The sequence below is a fragment of the Gekko japonicus genome, unplaced genomic scaffold (assembly GCF_001447785.1).
Source record: "Gekko japonicus isolate JY-2015 unplaced genomic scaffold, Gekko_japonicus_V1.1 scaffold610, whole genome shotgun sequence".
Lineage (NCBI taxonomy): Eukaryota > Metazoa > Chordata > Lepidosauria > Squamata > Gekkonidae > Gekko > Gekko japonicus.
Genome location: NW_015165846.1, coordinates 757,613 through 774,271, shown reverse-complemented (window position 1 = coordinate 774,271; position 16,659 = coordinate 757,613). Strand labels below are relative to the sequence as shown.

The 16,659-nt window shown below is 42.6% G+C and overlaps 1 protein-coding gene across 1 annotated transcript in view; it reads left to right on the top strand.

The window, feature by feature from the left end:
- The window catches only part of ST7L (suppression of tumorigenicity 7 like), a 75,867-nt gene extending 64,620 nt beyond the window's left edge, over window positions 1–11,247 (top strand). Inside the window, exon 15 of the mRNA XM_015411065.1 lies at window positions 10,461–11,247. Coding sequence (XP_015266551.1) covers window positions 10,461–10,556 — 96 coding nt within the window. The 3' untranslated portion in view covers window positions 10,557–11,247. The remainder of the gene's footprint in view (window positions 1–10,460) is intronic.
- Window positions 11,248–16,659: the final 5,412 nt, after the last annotated feature.

Sequence of the window (16,659 nt, the reverse complement as noted above, 5' to 3'; positions counted from 1 at the left end):
AGCTGTGGGCAGTGCAGGTGGCTGTGAGCGTGGACAGTAGGAGGGCTTTAGAAGTAAAATTGATCAGGCTTGCTTTCTAGTCTAGTCAATTTCACCATGGTTCACCCACAGGGGAGATGATAAAGTGACTGCAATAGGAAAATGAAACAAATAGAACTTCCAGCATTTTTTGCCCCCATTCTACTGTGTTATTCCATACCTGAGGCATTTAGATTGCTGTTAAGGTGAAACACTATGAGTCTAAGAACTTGCTACAGAAGTAATTGCCTGCACATGTTCAAGAACATTGAACACGTTCAAGAAATTGAACATTTTGCCTTTTGATTCCGAGTGACAGGTATGGATTCTGGTGCTTTCTTCAAGAATGCTTTGTGCATGCAGTTGCAGGTAGTGGTATATCTGAATTCTCTGTTGCAAGAACACAGCATTTATTGGTTCATAAAACCCTTGCACCTCCTGTTCACTAATATTACAGAGAATCTGCCAGTTTCTTATTAATTCCATGTGCATATTGGTTAGTTTAGTTTAATATCTTAAGCTGAATTAACCATTACTAGTAGTTTGGGAACCTCTTTGGTGTAGAGGTTAGGAGCGTGGACTCTAATCTGGGAGAACCAGGTTTGATTCCCCACTTCTCCACATGCAGCTGCTGGTGTGACCTTGGATCAGTCACAAGAGGTCACAAGAAGACCTGTTGGGGTCCAAGGAAACGACTGCCTATAGCACGTTATTGGAGAACAGGGAGACCTCCTCACCGAAGCTACCAATTGGCAAGCAAAACTTTTCATAATTCGAACTACTATAACGTTATATTACTGTTAACCCCAGAGGGGAAAGCCTTAGACTTAATTAAATTAAATTGAGTTGTTATTGATTGATTGTTTATAGGACTAGCTTAACTAATTGGGGTCTTAATTGAATCGGTGAATGGAAGGGAGAATTATTAAATCAATTTAGGGTAATGAATTATTCAAATTTTAGAAATTGAGAGAAGTGAACAAATCAATCAAATTGATGAATTGACTAAATGAATTAATTAATTAAGTAATTAATGTGGTTTAACTATCCTATAATGGAATTTGATTTATATTTGATGAATTAGAATCGATTATATACCTTGACAAATTGAGATAGAATTATAATGCGAATTGTTCATATTGTGATGGTCTCTGGCCTTTATTTAATTTACTGGCCAGGGAAATAGAAATAGGTATTGTAATTAAACTGCCAGTTAGTCAGGTAAAATGGTTTTTTGTTAGGATAGATTAGGATTTAACCAGTGTTAGCAGTACTGGGAGAACTGTTAACTGCCACATTAGGTTATTCTATCCGTCAGTCAGCCTATTAGTTGGTCTGAGGCTTGGTCTGGTGAAGACCACTAATAACTGGCAATGACGGGGCAAGAGATACCAGTGCTCCTGAGGGGGGGAGTACAGTGGTGGGACCAGGCAGGAACAGAAGAAACGGGGGCGGAGAAGTATAGGTGCTTGGCCCCTTTCCAGCCTGCGTCCCATCTCGAAGGTGGTGGGCAGTGAAGCTAGAACTAAAGACCCCGCTCCGACATTGGTGCTGTGCAATGCCAGGTCCATAAATAATAAGACCATGGTCTTTTGGGACTTCCTGATGGAGCAGGATGTGGACCTGGAATGCATGACTGAGACTTGGGTTCGAGACGGGGAGACAGTAGCTCTCTCCCAGCTGGCTCCTCCTGGGTTCTGCAGGGCCTGTAAAATGAGCTGCAGATAAGGGAGCTGCACCTAACTATCTAAGACCCTGTGCCCAATATCATCATCATCCATCCTGAGCATGCCGATAGGGAAATCAACTGCTGTCTGTCTGTTTATTACGTATGTTGCTACTATTGTACTGCCATTGCCATACAAATTGTTTTTAGTAACCATGTTGTGTTTTATGCAGATATTTGTACTGTTGTTTTATCTTTTGCAATTTTTATGTAAGCCACCCTGAGCCTGCCTTGATAGAGAGGGCGGGGTACAAATCAAAGAAATAAGTTCTCTCAGAGCTGTTCTCTCACCAGCAGTCCTCGAAAGAGCTCTCTCAGCCCCACCTACTTCACAGGGTGTCTGTTGTGGGGAGGGGAAGGGGAAGGGATTTTAAGCCACTCTGAGAGACTTTCAGGTAGTGAAGAGTGGGGGTATAAATCATAAGAACATAAAAGAAGCCAATGTTGGATCAGGCCAATGGCCCATCTAGTCCAATACTCCGTCACGCAGTGGCCAAAAATACCAGGTGCCATCAGGAGGTCCAGCCCTGGGGCCAGGACATTAGAAGCCCTCCCACTGTTGCCCCCCCCCCCAGCACCAAGAATGCAGTGCATCACCTGCCCCAGCCTGTGAGTTCCTATCTATACCTTCTGGCTAATAGCCACTGATGGACCTCTGCTCCATATGTCTATCCAGTTCCCTCTTGAAACTATCCATGCTTGTAGCCGCCACCACCTCCTGTGGCAGGGAATTCCATGTGTTAATCACTCTTTGGGTGAAGAAGTACTTCCTTTTATCTCTTCTAACCTGACTGCTCAGCAATTTCATTGCATGCCCATGAGTTCTTGTATTGTGAGAAAGGGAGAAAAATACTTCTTTCTCTACCTGCTCTATCCCATGCATAATCTCATAAACCTCAATCATGTCACCCCTCAGCCGTCATTTCTCCAAGCTAAAGAGCCCCAAGCCCTTTAACCTTTCTTCATAGGGAAAGTGTTCCAACCCTTTTATCATTCTAGTTGCCCTTTTCTGCCCTTTTTCCAATGTTATAATATCCTTTTTGAGGTGACCAGAACTGTACACAGTACTCTAAATGAGATTGCACTATTGATTTATACAGGGGCATTATGATACTGGCTGTTTTGTTTTCGATTCCCTTCCTAATAATCCCCAGCATAGCGTTGTCCTTTTTTATTGTAGTCACACACTGTCTTGACATTTTCATTGAGTTATCTACTACGACTCCAAGATCTCTCTCTTGGTCAGTCTCTGCCAGTTCAGACCCCATCAACGAGTATTTATAGTTAGGATTTTCTGCTCCAATGTGCATCACTTTGCACTTGGCCACATTGAACCCCATTTGCCACGTTGACGCCCACTCCGCCCATTCTCTCTCTCTCTTTTTTAATATATTTTTATGAGTTTTGCCATTATACATCTAAATTTTACATATATACATAGTAGGTAACAAAAAATACACCAAAAATTTCTAAACATCACTTTCTTTCTCAACAACACAGAAAAGTCTTACCCTTTGGTTAGTTTACAAGTAAGAAGAAAAAAGAGAAAAAAAATTATCTTATTTTTTTTAACCTTTTTTTAAAATATTCAAATCCTACTAGTGTTGTATAACCTTATTCTAGCTTCTCAAGCCATTTACCTTCTTTATTCAACTCCCAACCTCCCTCTTGCATCCTGTTGGTTTAGTTTTTTATTTTTTATTTTATTGTACATAAATAAATGCATAGAAACACCATAGCAAGAAGCACCTAATTTTTCCCATTTTCCTACTTCCCATATATCCTTCTTTTAGCAATACACATCTGTTTCTTAATACAAAAACAGACCTTCTAACATCTCTTCACAGCCTTTCCTTTTACATCACCCTCCTTTATTTTTTAATTTTCTTTTAAACATTTTCCTACAGTGGCTTGTCCATCTTTTAGTATATGACTGTAAGTTCTTTGGACTAGTAACTCTCTCTTACAGGTCCAGCTCGAGGCCTTACATTCCTTCAGTTCTCTTTAAATTATTACTGCATTCATTATCATATTAATACCCCAATTAATTGGTTTACAACCTACTTATTCAAAATACATCCAATTTCAATAACTATTACTTATCATTTGTACCATTTAATTTACCCCTTACGAATTTATAATTTAATCGCCACACTCATTCTTCCAAGCATACAAAATTCATCTTTCCACCTTCCATTTCTACCTCCTCCTAATTAATTATCCATCACCTCACATTCCAAATACTTTACTAGTTACTCCCAATTCTCATTTATGTCTCAATTAATTAATTTTCCCCTACCAATCAACCCTTTCATTCATACTTCTACCAAGTTCATTAATTGCCCCAAACATTCACATCACATTATATAAATTTCTTTTCCCCTTTAATAAATTGACATTTTGGTGTTCATTCTCATTCTTGTAATCATATTATCCACCATATGCATAACTTTAACCCTATAACGTCATTACAAATGAAAATATAGATTTACAGTATTTTTCAAGAGCTTTTTTCCAAACACACCCACATTCCCCGTCTTAAACACTCATTCTTCCAATCAAACCCTATAAATTTACTAGGAAAGCAAATAGCAATACTAGTAAGTAACTGTATCTAACTACCACCACTGCCAAAGAAAATTCACTTTTAAAATAATTATGTTGGGTCTTTTTCCAAATAATCCTGCATCTAACAAACACCAAACTTTATGCTTTTGTACAATTTATTTTTCTCTTTCCTCCTCCGTCTTCTGTTCTTCTGTCTCAAACCTACTTGTCTGTGTTATTTGCACAACCTTAGAATTCGTAAACTTTCTTTTCTATATCTCCATCTTTCCTCTTTCCAAACTTTACAACCTTCTTTCTCCTTCTTCTGCCTCTTTCTATGTCTTTCAATCCTTCCCTCTCTCTTACTTCTAGGCTTTTGTCTCCATTTCTTCCCTTTTAACAGTCCTTTCAACAGTCTGTTTACATCTCTAGCCACTTTGTTATTAAGTCTCTCTCTTTTTCTTCCATAGGGTAAGCTGTCTGTAGTTTGTACGGTTTCTGGTTGTTCTACTGTGAAAATGTCCCTTTCTTCGTGTTGATCTTCCTCGGGAATCTATTTGGGCACATTTTGTCCCTGATTTTCTCTTCCTCCCACTCCATTCTCCGTGCCTCCTAATTTTTCTAGTATTTCTCTGCATGCCTCCTTGCGGCATCTCTGAACAGCCTCTTGGACAGCCTCTTGGATTGTTTCTCTTAGGGCTTTCAAAAAATCTTCCATCTTTATTTAACAGTCTATGCCCCTTTCTTCTCTGCCGAAGTCTGAACCAACCCAATGCAATGCCTCTCCTCTTCCCCTCAGAACAATAGAGCAACTTACAATTTGTCCGTTTCTTTTCCCGGCCGCTCTTTCTTCCATGAAGGACGAATTTCTTTTTATAAGGGGAGGTAATTTCTCTTCCTCTTTTTAGCTTCTTTTCTGTGCTCCTGGGTAGCTGCCAATTGTTACCAATTCTAATCCTTTAGATGTGGAGATAAAAGCAACGGATGGCCGCGTTCGGTAGAACATGGCTGGCGGCCATGTTCCTCCTTTCGATTGCCTCGGCGTCGGGGCTGGAACCGGACACCCCCCGCCCTGCCGAAGGCGGGGGGGCCAGAACGAATGCCCCCTACTCCAGCTCCCACCACCGGGTCACTGGCCGGGCTCCCCTGACAAGCAGGGGGCTCAGACGAGGCAAAAGTGGTGCGGGCGGGGACGGAGCTCAGCACGCACCCACCCGCCCGTCAACGCGCCGTACCGGAAGTCTGCACTCCGCCCATTCTCGACAGATCCCTTTGGAGTGCCTCACACTCCTCCCTGGTTGTCCCCACCTTGAACAACTTCGTGTCATCTGCAAATTTAGCCACTTCACTCCTTACTCCCAACTCCAAATCATTAATAAACAAGTTAAAAAGCATCAGACTGAATAGTGATCCCTGTGGTACCCCACTGCTTACCACACCTCCACTGAGAAAATTGCACATTTATACTCACTCTCTGTTTCCTATTAATCAACCAGTTTTTGATCCACAAAAGGACTTGTCCTTTTATCCTGTGACTATTGAGCTTACTTAGGAGCCTTTGATGAGGAACATTATCAAAAGCTTTCTGGAAGCCAAGGTAAACAACATCTATTGGGTCCCCCTTGTCCACATGTTTGTTCACCCCCTCAAAGAACACTAACAGGTTAGTGAGACAAGATCTTCCCTTACAGAACCCATGCTGATTCCAGTCCTCAGGAATGGAGGCAGATTTTAAGGAAAGATTACATATTTTTGTCAGGAGATCCACAAGTTCACATTTGAGTTCTTTCAGAACTCTCAGATGTATGCCATCTGGGCCTCGTGATTTATCAGTTTTTAAGTTGTCTATCAGTTTTAGGACCTCCTCTCTCGTCACCTCAATCAGCGGTTCTGGAGTGGGCAAGCACTTCTCATCTTCCACAGTGAAGACAGAGGCCAAAAATGCATTCCGCTTCTCAGCCATTTCCCTATCATCCCTCAGTACTCCTTTTACCCCTTGGTCATCCAAGGGCCCCACTGCCTCCCTGGCTGGTTTCCTACTTCTAATATATTTGAAGAAAGTTTTATTGTTGGTCTTTATATTTTTTGCTATATGCTCCTCATATTCCCTTTTTGCCTGCCTGATCACAGACTTGCATCTTATTTGCCACAGCCTGCGTTCCCTTTTATCAACCTCACTGAGACTAGCTTTCCACCGCTTAAAAAAATCCTTCTTACCTTTTACAGCTTCCATTACTTTGTTAGTTAACCATGCAGGCTTTTTCCTATACCTATTTGTGCCTTTCCTAACCTGCGGTATATATTTTTTCTGAGTCTCTAGGATTGTAGTTTCAAATAGTCTCCAAGCTTCTCCAATGGTTGTAACCCTTTCTACTTTTCCTTTCAGTTTCTTCCTCACATGTCCCATCATATCAGAGAAGTTACCCCTTTTAAAGTTAAAAGTGGTTGTGTCCGTCTTTTTGGGTAACTCCCTATTTATCCAATCTCCTCCTCCTCGTCTTCCTTGTGTGTTTGAAGAGCCAGTTGCTTCTATAGCACTTGCTGTTGATCTTCCATATAGCAGACTTCCAGAGAAAAATCAAGCATTTCCCTTTTACACACACTCACACACTTTGTTTAGAGGGTTCAATACCCGGAAGTTCTGTACCCATCAGGGGCCCAGAGTCCTAGATCTAGGAAGGCAGCATTGTGTTTACAATGTGTGGAAGCCTATCACTAGTTTGCTGGTTGCCTCTCATACTTCCTCTTAATTCCTCAGATGTTTATACTGAGCCGGAAATTGCCAAATTTGTCTCAGAAATATGCTTGAAGTAACATTTTGGTGGCAGTTCTACTGATGTCTTTGCTTTCTGTGTGCTGAAAATAAGTCCCAAAGTCCCAATTCTGTACAGATTTACTCCAGTTGAAGCCTTGTGATTTCAGTTGACGTAGACCAGAGTAATTTTATGTAGGATTGCACTGCCACTTTCCCATTCTAACCATCCAGTTCTGATAAGAGGCAGATGGCAAGTGTTCCCCTGAGTTTGTGTGAGCTAGCTTAGTTTTTCAGCCTCTGGCTCACACATTTTTGTCTTAGCTGAGGAAGGATGGCTCTAGAGCAAACTAATTTATGCAGTAGCCAAATCGCTCGCTCACAACTTTAATGCCAGTAGCTCGCAAAGTAGATTTTTGCTCACAAGACTCCTCAGCTTAGAGGGAGAATTGGAGGGCACCCACATCATTATTTGATTACCATTACACATTAAAGTTGTCCGTGGCTCCCATGCCGAGATGTGCAGAGGTTTCCTGAGAAAGGTTTGTGGTTGTTCAGTTGCACAGTTGAGTCTGACTCATCACAAACTGATGGACCACATCACGTCAGGCCCTCCTGTCTTCCATCGTGCTCCAGAGTTTTCTTAATTTCATGTTCATTGCATCAACAACACCGTCTAAGCATCTTATTCTTTGCCGTCCCCTTCTTCTTTGACCTTCAGCCTTTCCCAGCATCAGGGTCTTCTCCAGTGAGTGCTCCATTCTCATTTGGTGGCCAAAGTATTTGAGCTTCAGCTTCAGTATCTGGCCTTCCAGGGAACAGTCAGGGTTGATCTCTTTTAGGATTGACTGATTTGATCTCCTTGCAGTTCAAGGGACTCCCAAGAGTCTTCTCCAGCACCTTAATTCAAAATAATCTATTATTCGGCACTCGGCCTTCCTTATAGTCCAACTCTCACAGCCATACATTACTACTGGGAATACCATTGCTGTGACCATATGGACTTTTGTTGGCACTCTACTTTTTATTATGCTGTCTAGTTTTGCCAGCGCTTTCCTCCAAAGGTGCAGGCATCTTTTAATTGCATGGCTGTAGTCACTGTCTGCAGTGATCTTAGATCCCAGGAACGTGAAGGTCTGTCACTGCTTCCATGACTTCCTCTTCTATTTGCCAAGAAGTGATAGGGCCAGATGCCATGATCTTAGTTTTTTTTTTTTTAATGTTGAGTTTTAAGCCAACTTTTGCGCTCTCCTCTTTCACCCTCAGCAAGAGACTGTTTAGGTCCTCTTCACTTTCTGCCATTAGAGCAGTATGGTCTGCATAACTGAGGTTGTTGATATTTGAGAAAGGTTACCTTGTATTTTTGCTTCCCTCAAAAATCCTTGGATAATTTTCCCCAAGCTGAAACCTCCAAATTTGCTTCAGTATTTAGGCAAAATTAGATAATTGTCATTGACATAGAGTGAAATGACCACTTGTAGGTCATCCCAGCGCCATCTCCTGTAGAGGATTCTTCCACAATCATTTTGGAGCTCTACATATTGTTTTGGAGGCATAACACTATGCTGAATAAACCTCTGAATCCCAGGACATTCATTCTACTAATCTGTACGGCAACAGATTTTGTAATAGGAATAAATCCCTGCACTGTTTTCTTGAGGCTCATTAAGTGACATTGAAAAATTAAGTTACTACACAGCTGTTGAACATCTCAGATTTATAAACAGTTGAAGCTTTTGCTTATCTGTGAGAATGTTATATGACTTGGAAAGGTATAATGAATAATATTCTACATTTAAAGTGCCTGAAATTTTCTCCCACAAACTGAAGGTGTAGAACTGAAAGGCAATATTTTCATCCTTTGCTAATCAGCATCTTAATCGGTGTTCGGGATATGAGAGAGGCCACTCATAGGCAGATAATTTAGGGGTTGGCTTCTGTATGTTCTTGGCATATGAAGAATGATCTTATGATTAAAAGTTCCATTAATATATTGGTGGAACTCAAGTCACAAACTGTTCTATGTCAAGGCAATTGTGGATAACACGTTTGCCTCGGCCTGAAGCCATTGGCACAAAGTAGTATTTTTAACATTAACTTTCTGGACTTAATTATCGATGTGAAGAATAGGGAAAGGTTTTAGCAGATTACAGAAGGCAATTAGGAGAAGATGGGATGGTCTATTGTTTAAAGTAATATGAATGCTGAATGTGAAAGGGCTGAACAAGGTTAAAAGTTTATTTAAAAAGTCAAGTATAGTACATGTTTGTCTTGGTATAAAGTTGAAACAGAAATGAAGATACTATTAAATGATTATAGCTAATGGCTTGAAAATTTTACTTCTGGTTTCTGTTCCAGTTCTGCTATATTTTCTGTGGTCATCAAAGTTCCACTCTCTGCTTTTCTCTAATGAGGGCAATCCTGAGGAAAAAAATGTCTCGAACTGACTGAATTGTTGTCATAAGAAAACATGGGAAAGAAGCTAGCATTCTTAATCAGTCAAAAGTATTCATGCCATATATTGCTTTGCTAAACTTCAAATTTAATGGTGCAGTTTGGTTAACTACCTACATTTCTGTTCTCCCTCCACTTCCAAATGTTATCAGTTGTTTTGCAGAGAAAACAGAGGTAGTGTTTCACTTTGTGAGTTTTTAAAAACAAAAGGTCCAAAAGATATCTACTTAGCCTAAACCAGAGTCAGAGCCTTTTCAGCTCTGGCGCACCGTCCAGGTGGAACATTCTCCCAAGAGAGATCTGGGCCCTGCGGGGTTTAATACAGTTCCGGCAGGGCCTGTAAAACAGAGATGTTCCACCAGGCCTATGGTTGAGGCGACGGAACTTCATCTGGATTGGCCTCCCCTGCTTTGTCATGCTCTGTCATGCTTTGTTATGTTCCATCTTGTTTTGGATCTTGGTCCACCCACTTGCTTCAGTATTCGTTAATATCTACTATTGCATACGTGCCAAGCCTGTGGAAGTGGATGCATTAATTTGTATTACTGACTGTCATCTTATTGTTTAATAGATGATTGAGGTCTATAGCGTTTTAGAGATTATTTTATATTTATATTAATAGTTATATTTGTATCTACAGCATTGTAACCTGCCCTGAGCCTTGCTGTGCAGGGGAGGGAGGGCTAGAAATCAAATCAATAAATAAATACCTTGATTTTTGCAAGATACAAAAACGTTGTTTGTATTTCCCTTTATCCCAATTTGTTGATTTGGGGAGGTGATGTTTTAATGTCCTAAACATAGTTTAGTTAGACTATTAAAATTATTTCACTTATTTTCATGAAAATCTGTTTCTGTTAGTGATACATACAGGGGGGAAAATGTTTCCTGGACCTTTGTGAAGGAATAATTTTTTATGAAGATTGGTTTTAAGATTCATTTGATCTCTTTTTTATCTTTCAGTTCTTTGGAACTCTCTTGTCACCTTTGAGCTTCATGATGGAGAAGATTGAGCGCCTCATGCCTGCTGGTCTCTGGCATCAACTGACTCAAATTTGAGAGGACCTTCGTGGTTGGGCCGGCCAGTTCTCAGGAACTCTAACATCAGCACCCCGGCACAACAGCACTTGCAGCTAAGGGTGTGAAAGAAGACAAGCTCTATGACTTTGTTTCATTTTACATCCCGTTCTTGGTGCTTGAGAGTTGCTGTAGCCCTCCTTAAGCCTTAGTGTCTGTATTAATTAAGAACACACAGCTTCTTTTGTGTGTGAGGGAAAGGTATTGTGCTCACTTGAACATTAGCTGTACCACTTGAAGCTACTGCTTCCAAGACCCTCTGAAAGGCAATAAATTTGGTAGATGGTGTGTTGAAACTTCCTTCAGAACAGCAAGTACATCTAAATGCTCCTAGCCCAAAATTCGAACGAGACCCTGTTTTGACCCTTGTTAGGCTGTCTCCTAGGTTGTCTTGTTTTTATATCTATGGTTAATTTTCTTTTGCAGTGTGTTCTTGGTGATTAGCTGTATTACAGTAACATTGTGGGCAATATACTTTGTGAAATATCTCAGGCTCAACAGTGGGGCAGGATATCAGGTCGTCATACTTTGGATGTGATCACCAAAGACCTTGTGGCCACATACTTCTTGCAAGCAAAGCACCATGTTATTACTTACAAGACCACCAAAGCAGCAGATACAACTCCTCCCAAATTTAATGGATTAAATTTTTGATGTGGTTTTTCACATTACCATTTGATGAGGCATAAATCAAAACTTAATAAGTGGCCTTTGTCACTGGCACTTGGAACTGTTTCTGGAATTGCTTGACTATTTGTAGTTGAAGACTGATACCTTGGAAGGAATGTCTTCAGACTACAGCAGACAGAATCAATGTTTCCTTTGACCATACACAAGCATTCACACAAGGCAGGTTTTATACTCCCCCCAGCTCCATTTCTGATTCTGGGGGAAAGTGTGAGGCCTAAACTCTGTTCAGTGGTTGTGCAGCATTGGATGGCACACGTGTCTCTCAAACCTTTATTCAGAGGCTTTGCTAGGATGTCCATTTAATCCAAGTGACTTGTGCTTCAGTAGAAAGTGCATAAGCCTTACACTACAAAACTGCATAATCATTTTACCTACACAAAGGCTCATTTTTATTCCCACAAAGAGGCTGACTGCTGGTTGCAAAGCATGAGGTAGTACTACTGGCCAAATGATTCCATGATTTTAACTTTTCCTACATATTGAGGTTTTCATTTATTCCCCCCCCCCCAAAAAAAAAAAGTTGATCTCATCCTATGCCCTAAACCAATATCAGAAAGTTGGAAAAGCTGGTCCACATTCTCATTCCTAGTAGCATTTCATGCTGTTCTCCATTTTGGAGAAAAAAATCCCTTGAATTGCAAACCTGCAGCTAGGTTACCATCTATCACCCCATCCAAACCGATATCAGTGTTCATTTATGATGACATAAGAAATGGAGATATACAAATTGCTGAAACTACACAGCTACCAGGAGGAAATTTTCCCCCTCGATATTTTTCTTCGAAGTGAACATAAGCCACAGGGATGTTTCTCACACTGGTATCACAGTGATGATTAATAGACATGTTGTGCTCATGCAATTTCACTTCACCATCCACAGGGGCCCATAAGGTAAGCGATATAATGCTTTTTAAAGTTGAACCTTTTCCAGCATATGTGTGGGGTTATAAATGAAGCACAGCCTCCCATGTATCACTCCCTAGAGCTGGTTTCTCTCACTGTCTCCTCTTTGACATGAGTGTACTAGAGCGGGATGGGCTAGCAGTGAGTGAATGTAAGAGCTGGCAGTGTTCTATAATGTCTAATACCATCAGCAATTCTTAGCATAAGAGGGGTTTTTTTTGTTTTGTAAGAGAGAGAGAGAGCCACACAGGCTGCTTGGGTAAAATATTTCTGCTTTATTGGATGAAGCAAGCCAGTTGGTACCTGCTCTGTTCTCCAGTTTTTCAGAATTTCATCATACTCAACTGCCTCGCATAAAAATGTGGACCACCATCTGCTTTGTATGAATTCTCTGCTTTAAGATACCGAAGTCAAAAGTCAGCAGTCCCATAAACTGTAGATAGCAATCCCTTTTGACAATGTGGCATCAGTCAGTTCCCAGAATACTCTGCTGTATACATGCATACCCCTGTGTCCTGGAGTGGTTTTGCTTCTACTTCACGAGGAATCAATTCTTTCTGTTTTTGTATTGCACATTGAGAATAAGAACTTGCTCCGTTTTAGATTTCATTGCTCAATTTTGCACTCGTGTTATTTAAATTGTCCAAACGTTAACACCTTCATTTGAGGAAATCGGTTTTCTTTGCCATTTGTGAATTTCAAGTGCCAGGTACTGGGCTGAATCCAGCATTTCAGTGATGCCAGAAGTTGCCACACTGCCCTTTCCATAGGAAGCCATTCTACCCAGGAAATTTGATTTTTGTGATTATGGGGCTTATCTGGAGTAATAGCAATGTGGTTTGAAGGGTTGCACTAACAAGGGGGAAAGGTCGGAAATCATCGCCTCTTCTGCAAGTGCAGCTTCACTAACAGAAGGGAGACGAGGTGCGACTTTGCCCCTTTCTCAGGCCTCTAGTCTACATGGCTGTTGGACCACACAGGTCCCATAATCCTGGAAATCTTGTTGGGGCTGGAAAGGGGCTACTGGTGTTGTAGGGAAGGGGACTAAGATCCACAGCCACTGGCATCTTCTGTTGTTGGATCCAACCTACAGATTGCACAGGTGTACTCTAATGATCTCCAGGAGCTTTGTGATATTGAGAATTACCTTGCTTTGGAACCAGTTTATTTCCTAAACCACTACAATTCTAGGATTTCTCAGGAGGAGGAGGAGGAAGAGAGATTGGATTTATACCCTGCCCTTCACTCAGCGTCTCAGAGCAGCTTACAAGCTCCTTCCCCTCCCCACAACAGACACCCTGCGAGGTAGGTGGGGCTGAGAGAGCTCTGAGTGAGAACTGCTCTTGAGAGAACTATGGCTTGCCCAAGATCATCCAGCAGCTGCAAGTGGAGGAGTGGGGAATCAAACCCGGTTCTCCCAGATTGGACTCCATGCACTTAACCACTACACATTTGTTTAAAATGCATCAAAATAATTAAGTAGTCACTTAAAAATTGTTTTAAAATTATAATTCCTACTTGGCTAGATCGAAGGGAAGGAAGTTCCACAGTTGTGGGGGCTGCTTATCTATTGAAAATGTGCTTGATGTTTAGACTCACTGCATTGTCCAGGCAAGAGGGTACTCTTGGTTGATAATAAGAACATAAAAGCCAAGCTGGATCAGACTCAGGACCCATCAAGTCCAGCATGTTCACACAATGGCCAACCAGCTGCCTCTTGGAGGCCCACAAGCAGGGTGACTGCAACCACATCCTCCCGCCCATGATCCTCAGCAACTTATATAAAGAGGTCTACTGCTAATACTGGAGGGAGCAGATATCCATCACAGCTATTATCCACTGATAGTCCTTTCCTCCATGAGCTTGCCCCTCTTTTAAAGCCTTTCACGTTGGCAGCCATCACCACCTCCTGCGATGGCAAGTCCCACAATTTAAATATGTGCTGTGTAAAGAAGTACTTGTCAGTCCTGAAACTCCCACCCTTCAGCTTCAGTGGATGGCCCCTAGGTTCTAGTATTATGAGAGAGGGAGAAAAACTACTCGGTGTCCACTCCACACCATGTGTAATCTTATAGACCTCTATCGTGTCTCCTTTTTCTCACCTTTTCCCTAAGCTAAACAGCCCTAAGAATTTTAACTGAGGCTTATGGTGCCGGTGCTCTAGCCTCCTAATTATTTTGGTTGCTCTTTTCTGCGACCTTTCAAGCGCTACAATATCCTTTTTCAAGCACAGTGACCAGAACTGTATACAGTATTCCACACGTGGACTCAGCATTGGTTTATATAAGGGCGGTATGATGGCAGCGGTTTTATTCTCTTGGTGGGGATTTTTTGTGTGTATGTGTGCCTGGAAGTCACTTTGGGTGACCCATACTGGGGGCTTGGAAATGTTTCAGAGAGGTGGCTTGATAGCCTGCCTCTGTGTCCCAAGCCCCGGTATTCCTTGGAAGTCTCCCTTCCAATTATTTGCCAGGGTCAGCCCTGCTTAGCTTCCGAGATCGGGCTTGCCTGGGCTATCCAGGTCAGGGCTCAGCAGTTTTATTCTCAATTTCTTTTCTAATTAGGGCTAGTGTGGGATTTTCCTTTTTCATAGCAGCTGTGTACGGGGTCAACATTTTCATAAAGCTATTCACTACCACCCCATGGCTCCTTTCTTGGTCTGTCACTGGAGTTCGTAAGGTGCTTTCAGCGTGCAAAGAGTTTCACGTACTTTCTCTTGTTGCAGTTCTTACAACAATCCTGTAAGGCAGGTCAGTATTGTCCCTGAATAGCAGATTGGAGCTGAGAGAATGCTACCTAGGCAGTTCATAGCAGAGGTGAAATTTAAAGGAAGGATTACCCAAATTATACTTCACTCTCTTAGCCACTATGCTACACCAGCTCCTATTCAGCCTGACCTAGGCCTGAATCTGAAAGGGCCTTTCTCATCAGGTGATTCTGATGAAAAGTAATTTGGGTCCCAACAACAACTGGGTTTTGCAGATCACAACAACACACCAGGTCTCAAAGTTGTTATTTTGCTTTCCCCCTTCCTTTTCCTCTACCCTGCAGGTAGGGTTGCCTTGCCAACTGTTTAACTGAAAGAATTCCTGTACCGAAGCCAGGGCTACCAACAGGGAGGAATGGGGGGACAAAATTTGGGGAACCCAAGTCAGCTGGAGGGCCCCTGAAGCCAGCCTCATGCAGCATTCAGCCAAAAGTCTTTCCATTTTAATGCAGTTCTGGCTACAGCCACTGGGGGCACAGGGAAGTCTGAGCACAGTAAAAGGCACCCTACTATCCACTGGACTTCCCTTTCTCCAAAACTGAAGCAAATTTGCCTAACAGATCATGCTAGACCCATCAACTAATCCAGCAAGGGAGCAAAACAAGTAACTCAGCTTGATGGGTGCTACACTAACTGTCAGCCGCAGCCTGCTAAATGAGGTCATTTTCTACAATAGTCTAGCATTTCTCTCTTCCTTTCCTTTTACCCAGTTCAGCCAGATCTTGCAAAGTGGTAGCTAGGGTGTTGCAGCAAGGTAAAACAACCTTTCCCTCCTTTTCTTTAATTTTCTTCCCTCTTTTCCACATTTTTCTCATTCATTTCTATCTCCCCCCTCCTAATTTTTCCATGCTCCCCCTTAATTTTCACTTCTTAATAATATAAGAGAAGCCAATGTTGGATCAGGCCAGTGGCCCATCCAGTCCAACACTCTGTATCACACAGTGGCCAGAAATACCAGGTGCCATCAGGAGGTCCAGCACTGGGGCCAGGACACTAGAAGCCCTCCCACTGTTCCCCCGCCAGCAGCAAGAATATAGTGCATCACTTGCCCCAGACTGTGAGTTCCTATCTATACCTTGTGGCTAATAGCCACTGATGGACTTCTGCTCCATATCCTTATACTAATAGCCAAGTCGCCCCGTGAGTGCGGATCGCTAAATCCGCGCTCCGGGGCGACTTGGGGGGCAGGGAGATTTTTGTGCACTCTTGGGGCAGTCCCCAGGGGTGCACAAAAATGCGAAACCTTTGGGGAAAAAATCGGGGGGGGGGTGTTTAAATCCCCCCGAAAGTCACAGAGCGTCTCCTGCGCGTGCGCAGGGGACGCTCTGGAACGTTGCCGCCGGAGCTGGGGGGTGGGGAGAGAGAGAGTGTGAGGTGCCTCGGAGACGGTGAGGGGGGCAGAGAGCCGGAAAGAGATGGAGCCGTGCGGGCCCGGTGGGGGGAGGGCAAAAGAGAGAGAGAGTGGGGGGGCGGAAACAGAGAGAGAAAGAGAGTGGCGAGGGGGGGCGAAAGAGAGTGACGAGAGTGGGGGGGTGCCCCCTTATCTGCTTCGTGAGTTTCACAGGAAGTTCCCGGCCAAACCGGGAGGTCTACCGCCCAAACCGGGAGTTCTCCCGACCTGCCCGGGAGACGGTGGTTAATGTGTATTTTTGAGGGGGCAGTATGTCAGCAAGCTGCCATGGTGTTCTGTATTGGTTGTATCTCTGTACAGTTGCTAACCCCCCT